This window comes from Quercus suber, unplaced genomic scaffold, assembly GCF_002906115.3.
Source record: "Quercus suber isolate HL8 unplaced genomic scaffold, Cork oak 2.0 scaffold_593, whole genome shotgun sequence".
Taxonomy (NCBI): domain Eukaryota; kingdom Viridiplantae; phylum Streptophyta; class Magnoliopsida; order Fagales; family Fagaceae; genus Quercus; species Quercus suber.
The window spans coordinates 63,070-77,503 of record NW_027070038.1 but is presented as its reverse complement, the minus strand read 5'-3'; the positions used below and the strand labels follow the sequence as shown (position 1 = coordinate 77,503).

At 33.6% G+C, this 14,434-nt stretch overlaps 1 protein-coding gene across 1 annotated transcript; it reads left to right on the top strand.

The window, feature by feature from the left end:
• The first annotated feature begins 7,309 nt into the window (after nucleotides 1-7,309).
• Nucleotides 7,310-9,488, top strand: LOC112008695 (protein DETOXIFICATION 49). The gene has a single exon (XM_024041028.2). The coding sequence runs from the start codon at nucleotides 7,527-7,529 to the stop codon at nucleotides 9,234-9,236; it is 1,710 nt and encodes a 569-aa protein (XP_023896796.1). The 5' UTR covers nucleotides 7,310-7,526; the 3' UTR covers nucleotides 9,237-9,488.
• Nucleotides 9,489-14,434: the final 4,946 nt, after the last annotated feature.

Below are 14,434 nucleotides of genomic sequence, written 5' to 3'. Positions count from 1 at the left end.
TAGGCCCACCAAGAACAGTGGAAGTCAGCCCAACATGCCCAAAATAATAAATTTGTTAGAGAGTGGGTCTTGCAAGCGAGCTATTAAGCCAATTAAGTGCAGGCCTTAAATAGATTTGATCTAAGACAATAGAATTTAACACACAAACTGATGAAAATATCGTTCCTCGGTCAAGTCTTTCATGCGATCATGCACAAATCCTTAATGATTCATTGTTTTGTAAAAAAAAATAATTGACTCATTATGCTTGAATTTATTGATATGTATAACACTTACATTCTTTAATTAGCTTATTCAATATTATCAATTCTCTTTTGGTTGTTATGCTATCTTCATATATTATCTCTTTTCTATATATTTAAGAGGATTCAAAAAGTTAGTTACATGATTTTTCAATTCTCTAAATCACTCCTAATATTTTCCTAACATTACTTTAAACAAATACTAGCCTCATTGCACTCGTGAAGTGCGTGTGATGAGGTTCTTTTGTTTTGTTTTGTTTTTTTTTTGTTTTTATAAATTTTTTTTTTTATATATATCATAATTTTTAACTCATTTTGATTAAAGGTTTACATGTTTTTTCACAAAAATTGCCTATTTAGAGCATTTCCATCCGAAATTTCGAAAAAGTTCTTGTGAGGATAGGCAAACCGAGCACGTTTATTTGGTGGTGGGCCACCCCCAAGGATGAGTAGGTACTCGAGGATGGTTAAAGGGTCTGTACAAACCTAAGTCAATAGGCCGATGAGAAAAGAGGAGATTGACGGAGCTACTGAGGTTCTTGAGGAGCAAGGTGACCTCAGGATAGCTTTAAGGAGTCAACCATTTTGGAAAGATAAGGTTCATGGGAAGTAGCAAAGTCATACCAACACCAAAAGAAGAAATATCTGCGAAGGAGACTGTCACAATCACATTAAATGCACTGCACCAAATGAACTGGCCGCATTTATGATGAAATGACACCTAAACAGTGTCATCCTAGCATACAACTCCTCTCATTACTTCTAGGAGGGCCTTGATGGGATAAGCATCCAAGGGATTTCCTAGAAAGAAAACAAGTGAAGGGCTTAGATGTATGGAGAAGGGACTAGATAAGGAAATGATCATCATAAAAATATGGCATGAAATCTGAGAAGGAAGAAAAGAAGAATACTTTGTATATAGATAAACTTGATTAATATAAGAACATTTCAACCTTGGNTACAAAAATAATAACAAAAGGGGGGGGGGGGGGGGGGGGAGGGGGTAAAAATATATATATATACTAAAAAAGAAGCGAAAAGAATAGATAAGTGTAATTCAGCTTTACAAAGTTTAAGTTAGGCCTATTATCTAGAACCAAGTAATCTCTTGTTTAAACCGCACATGTGACAACAAACTCTTAGTCTTATCCCTTGTGTTAAACATCGACAAAGCTTTTTAAAGTTCTGATAAGCTTAGAAAAGGATCATGGGTCATTAATATAATCTATTTACATTCTAATTTCCAAAAGTGAATCCGATCGAAACCCTTTTTCTTTTATCTTTTTCTATGAAGATCCAAATTCCTTGGTTGTCTTTTTGTTGTCAAGATTTGATAAGCATCATTATGTGACACACGCTTAGGTTTTCCCCCCCCTTTTGTTATTATTTTTGTATTTGCTTTGTTCTTTTTGCTAATAAGATAGGTTTGTGGAAATGGTCAGTGGTCACTGTTCCTCAATCCTTATATATTGTCGTAACTAACAATATAATCATGTTGAGAACTGATTTGGTAAGGATTGGGTAAAGTGGATTATGGGCGTCCCATCACCACTGCATCCTTTCTTCAAAGTGGAGAAAACTCAAGTGGTGTAAGAGCAAAGTAAGTGTGAGATGAGGTGTAAGTATTTGTCATCCTTAATGAGGTGGCATCGATCCTAAGAAAAAGAGAGAGAGAGATGATGATGATGATTATGCTCAAATATATATGAGATTAAATTATATACAAATTATTTTTAAATTTGTTTAATTAATAACACACGCAATGCATGGCGAGGTGAGGCAGGAAAAACCCTCCCCGCCTCATTCCTTGAGGTTGTAAATGAGCTAAACCAATCAAGTATTAAAGATTCAAGGTTGGTTCATATAATTTTATTTAAAATACAACCATGAGTTCAAACCCTCCACCAATCTAAACCATGAGTTCAAACCTTTCACCAAGCTAAATTACATGTTCAAATTCATTTTAATTATCTTGTCAAGTAAGTTCGAGATTGTTCACGATTTACTTGATTTACTTTTTTTTTCTTCATACATAGAAAATATTACATATAAAGCTTTTTAATGTCTTCATAAATTTATACTAATATTTAATAACTAAATTATAGTTGAAATAATATTATTGGACTTAAAAGATGAAATGATTTGCATTTATTAAATTTAAAAAATTATATTTGTCACCCTTGTATTTGTATGGTTAACAATTATATATAACTTACTCTGAAATGACTGTTTAATATTATAATTGTAAATAATGATTTTTGTTGTAAATTATTCATCTCAAGTTCATATAAATATAGTTTTATACATTTACACATATAAGCATATAATATCATATATATTTAAATCAAGCCCCACCCTTAAGAGTTTGTTCATGTGTGTGTATTTAGAAAAATTCACCTAGATATTATTATGTTTAAATTTGATTTTATTTCATAGTTGAACCTAAATTTAAGCTTGAATTTCGATCACCGCTTAATAAAAAAAACACACAATAAATGTTTTTCCTTGAACTAAACCTGAATCATTCCTAAATCGTTTGTAAAAAACACGATTCATTTATAGTCTCATCATTCTCTCTTTGAGGCGGGAAAATAAAGGCTAGCTAGAGAAGAGAAGTCAAGTCGAAAGCATTTAGCCATCTTTACAGTTGTTATTATACAGTAGACGTTGAAATTTTAGTTAGGTTTCAGAACATGTTCTAGTAGTTAACGTTATCATCATCATTTGTGTTCCGTAACGAGCGGCAGATTTTCTTTAGAAAAAATGTTGGGGTGTAATTAACTTAAGCCTAACTAAGCATGTGGCTTCTTAAAGACAAATGCTCAAATAGTCGCAAAGAGGAAAATTCAGTCGTGGTTTTTGACCAAGGGAGTCAATACCGTACCGGAGGCTGTACCGGTTTGCCCAGCGGTACGGTATATTTCAGATACCGGTCAATACCAGTGTACCGTTTCGGGTTTACCGCTATTTTTTATACTTTTAAATAAATATATATATATGTATGTGTGTGTATATATATTATAATAAATATAAAAGTTTACCATAAAACATTTCCTCAATTCAAAACTAATTATTCATATTTTTAGACTTTACTATCAATTAAAAGAAAAAAAAACCACACAATATAAAAAATAGAAAGCTTAAAAGTTATCATTGCATACTAAGAAAACAAATAATACTAATAAGTTAATGCAAATAAGTTATCATTCTACCCTAACAAAAATTCAAAAATTACAAAACTTAAAATATTAAAAAAAAAAAAAACTTTTTTCTGTACCGGCCGGTATTGCCCAAAATTGGCCGGTATGGCCGATACATGGCCGGTATTTAAACCGGTACGAAACGTTAATGTTTCGATACCGGTATGCAACCGGTACGGTACGTACCGGCCGGTACCGGTACGGTATCGACTTCCTTGTTTTTGACACCTAAGTAAATGTTCTCAAGTCAATTACTATAAATTGCAAAAAGTTCTTCAAAATCAAAGTCACATTTACATTAATGTATCCGGTCGATATGGATACCATGGAATGCTTCTCTATTTTTCTTTCCCTTTTGCACTCTCACCCATTTTCTCTTTATTATGAAACTAATAGCTTCTTGGTTAGTTTTATTACTTAGGTCTTAGATATATATATATATATATATATATTTACGCTTTCTAAAACTTGTTGATTTATCTCCTAAACTAAAATTTTAACACAATTATACTTTCAAAAAATTTTATTTTAACGATAAATTCTTAAGAAATCATATCATATACGTATGAGTAATTCTTAGGCAAATTAATAGTCTTTAAATGGCCACAAAAAAATTAAGATAAAAAATGTGTGCTTATTGACCTTCTCCAAGCTCTTATTGCATGCCCAAAGATGGAGTTAATTATTAATTAGTAGTGGGTAGATATGTCGGTGCATGCGATTCACAATGTCTTCAAGCATGGTTACATTTTTCAGCACATTTTAGAAATTCAGTCTATGTCCGATCTATTATTATGATGGCATTTTTTGTAGGTGTGTCTGTCTCTCAACTAGCGAATAGGATTGCATATGCTTTTGGCTTTTTTTCCTTTCAACATCAGAATGCAGAAAAAACACTCTTTTACTGTCTTTAACACATCCATCGACTTCTTGCATTGGAATTTTTTTTTCTTTGCCTTTTTGGTTTTATAGGTAGTTACCTACCAATAAAAATCAATTTTCTCATTCTGAATTTATATTCAATGTCCCATTTTATACTTCACCTCCCACAGTATTTTATATGTTTGTTTGTTTATTTATTTATTAATTTATTATTATTATTATTATTTAAAACTTTGGTTACTATGTAGGGGAAAATAAAAAGAATAAGAAATGCATATGTTAAGCTGTGATTGATAGAATATAAGATAAGCTACTTAATTTTCAATTTTTTATTTGGACATTGATGATTGTTAGAATATAAGTTCAATATGCTGAGGCCCAATGTGTTATTGTACTACATTTCTTATATAGCACACATATCTTTACTTACATAAAGACAGTTTTCTGTATGATATTTGATACAGTTCAATCTTTCGTTATTTGCAATGACGTTTTTCACGAGCGGATACATCATAGTCGGTTTCTCGTACAATGATTGATCGAGTTCAATATAATAAAACTTCAGTCTTTTATCAAATGATGATCAAGCATCGTACATAATAGTGTCTTAGTTTTCTTCAGCTATGGTTGTTTTTATATCCCTTTAGTTTTCTTCTTGGTCATCAATTAGGGTATTTTCCAAAACTTCACGCGTACGTCGAAGGATCCACCGAAAGTGGATCTGTAAATGGACATAAATTAACATTCCTAATAGCTACAAGTGTGGTGGGACTATTTCTGTGGGCTAGGCTAGTGCTTCAAGTTTGGTTTACGTGCATTTCTTTCCAGAAGAAAAGAATCTGGGCACTCAAATTTTTTTGGGGGGGTCAAAGACTCAAAGTATTGAAAAGAGATTTAAACAAAAACTTCATTTTTGTTGAATTTTCTACACGTTTTTATGACTACGGCGTTAGATTGTCTCTATGTATGTTTGAGTCAAAAGGGTCCCTATTCCTGTGGGCTCATGCCCTTGTCATACAGGGTTGCATAGACTCGCAGCCAAAAAGACCCACCCACTTATGGATGTGGAACCATGACTGCCATCCACTTGTCACTATGTTACTACCACAATCACGTATTTGTAGGCCCAAATATAGTGCTAAAGTAGGACTTTTGATGAAAATTGTAGTATCCTTGGTAAGACTGACTTTCGTACAGTGCATTAGAGCAGAAAATCTCCTGTGCAAATGATCAGTAACATTTTCCTTTCCATCGTTTGCATTTTGAGAGCCCACATGTATATTCTTATTGAGGTCCAAAAGCACCGTCTACTCTTCTAGCTAGGATATAATAAAAATTCATACTAATTTCACAACATTCTTAATTTGGCATTAAAAAATTAGATTACACATTGTGGTGTACGTGTGTAAGGTAATAGACTAGTAGGTTAATTTAAGATTGTGGTATAATTGTTGTGAACTTTTGTTTTATCCATAGTTTTAAGAACTTGACCGAATCAACTGGTTAAACCAATTTCATTGTGAATTAGGAACCAAGTTGGTCAGGTAAAAACTCTCAAAACCGGTAAAAACTGAAAATTGGGTGCAAAAATGATTCATTGACCGTATCGATTTTTAAAACCATGATTTTATCTTGAATGTAAATCTTTTGTCCCGCCATTTGTTTTTTACTTTGTGTTTTATCAATCATGGTATATCATGCGTTTGATTTTGTTTTTTCTCATTTTAAACTCTAGTTACTTTATAAGAAAATTCAAATAAAAACGTGACAAATTGTAATTAATGAAAAAAAGAAGAAGAAGTGAAATACAAAAAATTAGCCAAATGATTTTTATGCGTTGTAGCTCTTGCTTTATTATTCAAAATTTCCCTTTTTAACATCCTCTGCCTTTTGGACAGAACAATACCAACAAAACAGTACGCAGTGAATTGTCCTTTTTGGTTGCAATGTTCCTTTGGGACCCTTATTATTAGCCCTCCCTAAGGACCCTCTCTATCCCAGCCGACCCTATAATTGAAAAGAAAATAAGGAGAAAAGGACATGCTCCCCCACCAAGCCTCAGATTCATTTCGGTACTTCAAACTAGTAAACTTTTTGACTTGTAATAGCCTACTAAATCTTCTAAATCTACAAGTTTGAACAAGAAATTATGTGCTCCTTTACTAAAGCTTATTTTTCAACCTTATAAAAATGTTGATTGTTTGAGAAAAAAAAAAAAAAAAAAAACCTAAATTTGTGGTAAGAAAAAATTAAGTGTAAAAAAAGTTGTACGTTAAAAAAAGAAAGGATTTAAAACCATGATACATATGAAAGCGGCACTATAAAGTTCACATTTTTCACAAAAGTAGTTTGAATGAATACTCTTTTAGAAGTAAAAGAAGATTTGAATACTCCTTTTACCTATCCTCCTGAGAGCGGCAAAAGGCTAAGAAAATAAACCGTTTCTTTAAACCGCCATGAGCCAAAAATTGTTGAAAAAAAAAAAACACTTATAGTAGTAACAATGGCTAAGCCGTCCGGCCATGAAGCATATATATTTTTTGTTTTGGTAATCCCACCGTATTATGTTTAACTAAACTCCCTTGTATTCATTGATGGGCCCAAATGGGCCTCTATTTTGGCGTCGTTGCAAATAGCCAAAACTGTCCAAGAAACAATTTTGTCTTTGCTCTCTGCCAGAGTCAGGCCATCAAACTCTGTCACGCAGCGATATACCCTGTCCCAAAAAGTTAACAAAAACCTGTTTTGATTCTCTCATATATACTATTTTATAATTTATATATAATAAAAAATTGATTAAGTTTTTCTGTAATCCAATGTACAAAATCTGGTTTGAGTTTTGTGCATATATATATATAGGTTAAAATTTTTATCTCGTTGAGATGTAATCATAGGAGAAACAAAAGGAATGAGACGGAATAAATAGATTTATGTATGTAGTAAGAAAAGGTCCAACAAATTTAACCTCCAAATCTTAGTTCAATAACCTATTTAGTTTGCAGGCCTACAGAAACCAGCCACAACAAAGTGAACTAAATAGACTGTATAAACTTGGGTCTTGTCCAAAACACGCACATCCCACATCCTCTATAAAAACTTGGAACAACCTCACTTATTTCAATCCCCCCACAACACACACAGAGACATACACAAACTCTCTCTCTCTCTCTCTCTAGCTCTAACAAATTTTTTTGTTAACATAATGTGTAAGCTAACTACTTCTATCCCCTGCAATTCATCAGATTCCCCTTACGTCCTCCTCACAATCGAAAAATCAGAGGACAACATGCACAAGGCCCCATTACTATCCAAAGCCCAACCATCACAAGAGAAGAAAAATTCTTCATACAGAAACTTGAAAACAAAGAAAACCCATCTGACTTTGGCCTTCATAGAAGCCATTTCCATAGCCAAAATTGCTCTCCCTATGATACTTACAGGCCTTTTGCTTTACTCTCGCTCCATGATCTCCATGCTCTTCCTTGGCCGCCTAGGTGAGCTCGAATTAGCCGGAGGTTCCCTCGCTGTTGGCTTCGCTAACATCACCGGCTACTCTATTCTTTCCGGCCTTGCTATGGGAATGGAACCAATTTGCGGCCAAGCTTTTGGTGCCAAAAAACATACTCTTTTAGGCCTCACCTTGCAAAGAACGGTTCTTTTGCTCATGCTTATTTCAATACCTATTTCACTTCTCTGGCTAAACATGAAGGAAATCCTTCTCTTTTGTGGTCAAGATGAGACTATTGCTAGAGAAGCACAATCATATCTTTTCTATTCACTCCCTGACCTATTAGCTCAATCTCTTTTACACCCATTACGCATCTATCTTCGATCACAATCTATTACTCTGCCTCTAACTTTTTGTGCCACTCTATCAATTATCCTTCACATACCCATCAACTACCTCCTTGTTTCACACCTAGACTTAGGAATCAAAGGGGTTGCTTTAAGCGGAGTTTGGACTAACTTCAATCTTGTAGGTTCTTTGATCATCTACATCCTTATCTCTGGCATCCATAAGAAAACTTGGGAAGGCATTTCATTGGAGTGCTTGAAAGAATGGAAACCTTTGTTAAATATGGCTATTCCAAGCTGCATTTCAGTCTGCCTGGAGTGGTGGTGGTACGAGATCATGATTTTGCTATGTGGGCTATTGATAAATCCCAGAGCAACCGTGGCATCCATGGGCATTTTAATCCAAACCACAGCCCTTATCTACATATTCCCATCATCAATAAGCTTCAGTGTATCCACCAGAGTTGGTAATGAACTAGGTGCTAACCAGCCCAAGAAAGCAAAACTAGCAGCCACTGTAGGCCTTTCTTTCAGCTTCATATTGGGATTCTCGGCACTGTTATTTGCAATTACGGTGAGGAACAGTTGGGCTACCATGTTCACACAAGATAAAGAAATTATAGGCTTGACATCACTGGTTTTGCCGATAATTGGTCTTTGTGAGCTTGGAAACTGTCCGCAAACAACAGGCTGTGGAGTTCTGAGAGGGACTGCAAGGCCTAAAGTTGGAGCACACATCAACTTGGGTTGCTTTTACCTAGTGGGAATGCCAGTGGCAATTTGGTTGGGTTTCTATGCAGGGTTGGACTTCCGAGGACTGTGGCTGGGGCTTTTAGCAGCGCAGGGCTCGTGTGCTGTGACCATGTTGGTGGTATTGGGTCTCACAGACTGGGGCTTAGAAGCCAAGAGAGCCGAAGAGCTGACCGGAGCTGTCCTTGTTGATAATGACAGCCAGAAGATATTCAAAGCTGAAATCAAGGAGCCTACTTTAAATTTATCCGAGGACGTAGATCAAACTAAAGAGGTTGAGGAACAGAAGAAATTGAAAGCTGAAATCAAGGGGCATATTTTAATTTTATCCGGGGATTTAGATCAAACTAATAACTCGCCTGTTTAATTTTCCTTTCTTTTTTTTTTTTTTTTTTTTTTTTTTTTTTTTTTTTTTGGGAGATTTTGTCTAAGCAAAGCTGTATATTAGGGGGTACATATAAAGATGAGGAATTTTGTAAGGGTCTGGGTACCTGAATAGCAAGTTTGTGGTACTTCCGAAGAATCACTTAAGGATTTCAGTGAAGTAGCATAATACTTCATCCGTCTCACTTTATTTGTCCTATTTGAAAAGTTAAATTTTTTAAGGGAATATTATTTATTGTCTTGTTTTCCTTTTAAAAATATATAAGTTTCCAAACTACTCTTAAATAAATTTATCAAAAAATTGAATTAGTAAATTAATAGGGATATAATAGGAACATTAGTAAATTAATGATTTTTATTTTTAGAAATAAAACAATATTTTAGGACATCCTAAAATGAAATAGAGGACAAACAAAATGGGACGGAGGGAGTAATAATTTCTTTTTAGAACTTTTGTACACTTTAATTATTCAGTAGTCTAGGAATATAGCAAGGTGATATTTCATCTTTTCATATGATAGGGGATTCCACTAATAAAAGTTATTGTGAAATTCCTGCTTACGTGAGGAGATGAAATGTCATATCGCTAAACTCTAGAAGTACCTGATAATTTTACCTATGTTCAAAATTTTTGTAGCAACAAAGAAATCAAAAGAGACTTTATTCACTTGTGTCTATCTCTTGCATGATATCAATACCCTTTTTTTTTTTTTTACTCATGAATTTTGGTTTAGGTGACAAAAAATGGCATAGAGTTAAATGCCGATACACAAATAAATAAAAACATAATTTTCATCCGAAGTGCAATATTGAGGCCTACCTGACTCACTTGTGGGTCCAAATCTATTGTACTTGTTGTACTAGAATATTATATATATATATATATATATATAAACACTCACACACGATTGAGTGTATGCTCATTATATCAGGTTCTAAATCCTCTAGAGATAAAGAAGGCATCATTTGGCCAAGAAGGCTTCTAGGATCAACGTCACTAGTTAGTCTCGACAAAACACAAGTCGTCCTTAACGGACCGCTTAATCGATCACGAAGGTCCAATTCAACACAACCCTAGTCAAAGCCCTTGGTACGATTCCAGTCCTTTTAATCCATGCACTTACAGTTGACATATGCGAATCACAAACTAAAAGACTTGACGAGAGGCTTTGCCATGGTAACCCAACCTACTCCTTATACAATGCCATCATGGGCAAAATATGGTTACATCGAACGAAGACCATGTTGTCCACCCTCTATTAGAAGTTCATTTTTCAATGGATTAAGAAGTCATGGAGATTTAATTTGACCATGAAAGACATGGTTTTAAAAACCGAACTGGATCAGCTAGGTGAATTGGTTCAACACTAATTTGGTCTGATAAAAACTCCTAAAACCAGTATAAAATTGAAAGGAAAAAAAAAAAAAAAAGTCAAAAACTGGGAACCAGGACAAAAAACTGTTTTTGATTGTACCGGTTTTTAAAACTATGAAAAAAGAATATTGTTTACCAATTATTAGGTTAATTTACCAATTATGGTTATTAATCTATTAATTTACCATAATTAAAATACCAGAATCAACAATGGCCAAATTCTAAAACCACTATGAGTGAAACCTTTCCCAAAAAGACAATCCACTATAATAAAACCTTTATACTTAGATTTTAGCCATGGAATTATTGTAGAAAACTTTTGTGCTTTCAAAACCTCTGAACTCTTCTTTGGAGTTTAGCCCTTCACGAATGATGTAACCTTTCTATATGAGCACAACCCTTGTCAATGGGTTGGGAAGATTACACAATGGGGTAACTCTAATTTAGTTATTGATATAACATATATAAACACCATTTAACCCGAAAACTTTAAGATTAAGAGTGTGGACTCAACTATGATGTATTAATTACTTACTCTTCTCTTTAATTAATACTCACTGTGATAATTCACTTATACGTGTATATCCAACATAATTCCTTGTTATGGTTTCAGTCCTAGTGATCCACCACTTATACCATATATCTCACACAATATCTAATTGCTAAGAGTATTTATTCACGTAGGGCTCTAAATGAGCCAAGATTTGCCGAGTAGTGCTTGTTTGAGCTTGGCTCATCAATAAAAATCAAATAATCAAGCTTGGCTTGAGCTTGAGACAAGTTTGAAAACAATGTTTGCACTTGAACTCGTGAGAATGCTAAGAAGTTTGAGCTCAGCTTGGCTTGGCTTGATTAATTAATCAAGCCAAGCTTGAGCATAATATCTAGCTCAAACTCGAGCTCAAGTCAAGCTTTTTAGCTTGGTTTCCAAAAAAAATGCATTATCAAATGTAAAAGATAGACATTGTATAGAGACATTGAGGGTGACAAGTAAGAATCTTAGTTTTGATAGAACTAGATTGTGAAGTTATAGTTTTGATAGAACTGGATTGTGAAGTTAGGCAAAGACTAGAAGTCTAGAAAGAATTACATTTGTAATTGAATGGGAAAGACTTACATAGTAACATATTTCAGAAATTTACAAAGATTGTGGGTGGGAGAAAAGCTATACATGGGCCCACTTAGATTATAAAAAAAAAAAAAATGTAACTTAAGTCTAAAAGTGTTCCATGGTCAGTTTAGAGGGAGTGTTAAAATAACCTAGAGGAAAGAAATTAAAGGGTAGTGGTAAGTTGTCTCATGTGGACTATATTATGATTAAGATGTGTGTAATGTCATAATAATGAGTTTATTTAGTAAGCATATATCAAGCTATAAACAAGCCTAATTAAGCTCGACATGTTTTATATTGAGCCCTATTGTTCACGAACAATTATTTTTGCTTGGGCTCGACTTGTTTATCAAATAAGCCTAAAATTGAGGTTCAAGCTTGACTTATTTATAAACAAATAAACATGTACGAGCTTTTTATCAAACTGAGCACAACTTGTTCATAAACAGCTTGGTTCGTTTACAACTCTAATTTATTGTTACAATAACCAGATATGATATCAACTTGCTAAGATTTAGTAATGGATAGTTTTTGATAAAAAAAAAAAAAGGGGTATTCAGACCTTTTTGAATATTTGGCTATTCCTTTAAACATGTGCAATCTCTTCTATCTCACATACATTGAGTTATTATAGGGAAGAATCACTTAGAGATGACCCCAAAATACTGACAAGAGGTTTCACAATAGCTGTAAATGTTGGTGTAATTTTAACAAAAGAAGGAACAGAACAAGCCTAATTAATTAATTAAGTTCACCCATATGGTTGAAGCTCCCACTTATCCCTATTAGGTTTAAGTTGATATTGAATTTGACCCATTGCACTTCTCATTCAAATTTGATAATGGGTATGTAAGATAATTTTTATTGTACAAGTCAGCCTAATACTTGGAGAGGGGGGAGGGTAATTAAGGGGCCAAATTCAATTTGAGGATTCCCACATTACCCTTTTTTTTATGATAAATGTCCATGTTAGTCATGCATTTCTTATATTTTTGTGGAGGTCATTAATAAACCTTAACTTGGTTTTTAATCACCTAAATACTAATAATATATATATTAATTAGGAAATAGAACCCATATGCATTGCAACGCAAAACTAAACAATAATTTAGTTAGGGCAACTTCCAAATCACTAGAATAATCCGTAGCCGTAATTTATAGTGGACGGTTTCACATTGAACTTGTAGTATTTATGTTTTACTATATATGATATGATGGATTCAGATGATAACACAAACTTTAAATAAGTGGAGTTACAACTTACAAGGTGATAACATCGAAGAAGAAAGTTTTGTTTTGTAAACCTATTAAATATATTGAACTTTATAGTGAAAATTTTGATGTGTATGTGTGATATTTATATATATATATATTGGTGGAACTCTATACATCCACAATAGATCTCCTTTGCAAGCTGCTTTTTATTAAAATGACATGGTCTCTCTCTCTCTCTCTTAGTCATGTGTGTGGGCGACGTACGTGTTTTCTACTATGCATAAAAATTATATGTGACATGACTAATTTGCTCTCTGAATGTGTTTCCCACACAAAATTAAAAAAATTTTGCATCATATAAAGGCTAATAGGAATAGGAGCTCCTAATAAATTTTGGAATATTTTTGCTGACGATAACACAAAAGGAACATATGCAGATGCCCACGAGTTAGTGCAACATGCAATAACCCCTTAAAATGATGAGTCAACTAATAAAATATAGTAGAGTCAGCCTCAAGACTCCAAAAAAATGAGTTTTCCCTTTGAGCTAGCTTTCGTTGCATTTCCTTTTCTTTGAAACTTGAAAGTTAACGTTGATCACAATATTGGCCTAATGGATTGGAAAATATATAAAGTCTAGGAATCTGAGAAACGATTTGATTAGGGAATCAACAAAGTATTTATGCCGTTTTACCATAATTTCCTTTACACCGTAGCCCACGCCAAGGAATGAGAAATGACCAAGATTGGATATGTTCGATTCCCCAAGTCAAGTCATCCTAGTTGAGCTTAAAGCAATAGTGTATTGCATAAGGTTGATCATTCTTCGACTTTGTTTCTTGTTAAACTTATGCCTCAAACTGATTTTCTCTTAAATTTACCTAATTTTATTTCTCTTCTCACTTTTATTTGATAGTTAATTGTATTTGTTATTTTTTATTATAGTTTTTTTTTTTTTTTTGGGTTATATTCTCTATAAGCAATAGATTTTTGGGTTATATTCTTTATTATTATTATTTTTTTTTTTTTCTTACGAGCTTGCTTAATCCTCTGAAAATAACCATCAATAGATTCATTCCCTTTCTTGATCGCATTCAATTCATTACGGAGACTCATCACATGAGATCTCGAGATTGATGCAAATCTCTTCTCTAGCACTCTCCAAACTCCTCTAGCAGACTTTTGCCCAACTGTGAGAGCAAGAATTGCAGGAGAGAGAGTTGAATTCAAGAATGTGAACATTGCTTGTTCACGGTTCTTCCAAGCTATGAATGCTGGATTGATTTCAGTAGTAACATTACCAGAAGAGTCTTTGAGAAATCTCTCTGGAGCAATGATTGAGTTATCAAGAACATCAATCATGGAGTAGGTATCAAGAATTACCTCAATCTGATGTTTCCACACCACATAGTTTCCATAGTCCAACTTCACAGTCATCATAGATGACATATTTGATAGCAATAACAACGAAGAATTCACT

Excerpts from the sequence above, each read along its gene's own strand:
- LOC112008695 (XM_024041028.2), top strand. The coding sequence starts at position 7,527 with ATGTGTAAGCTAACTACTTCTATCCCCTGCAATTCATCAGATTCCCCT.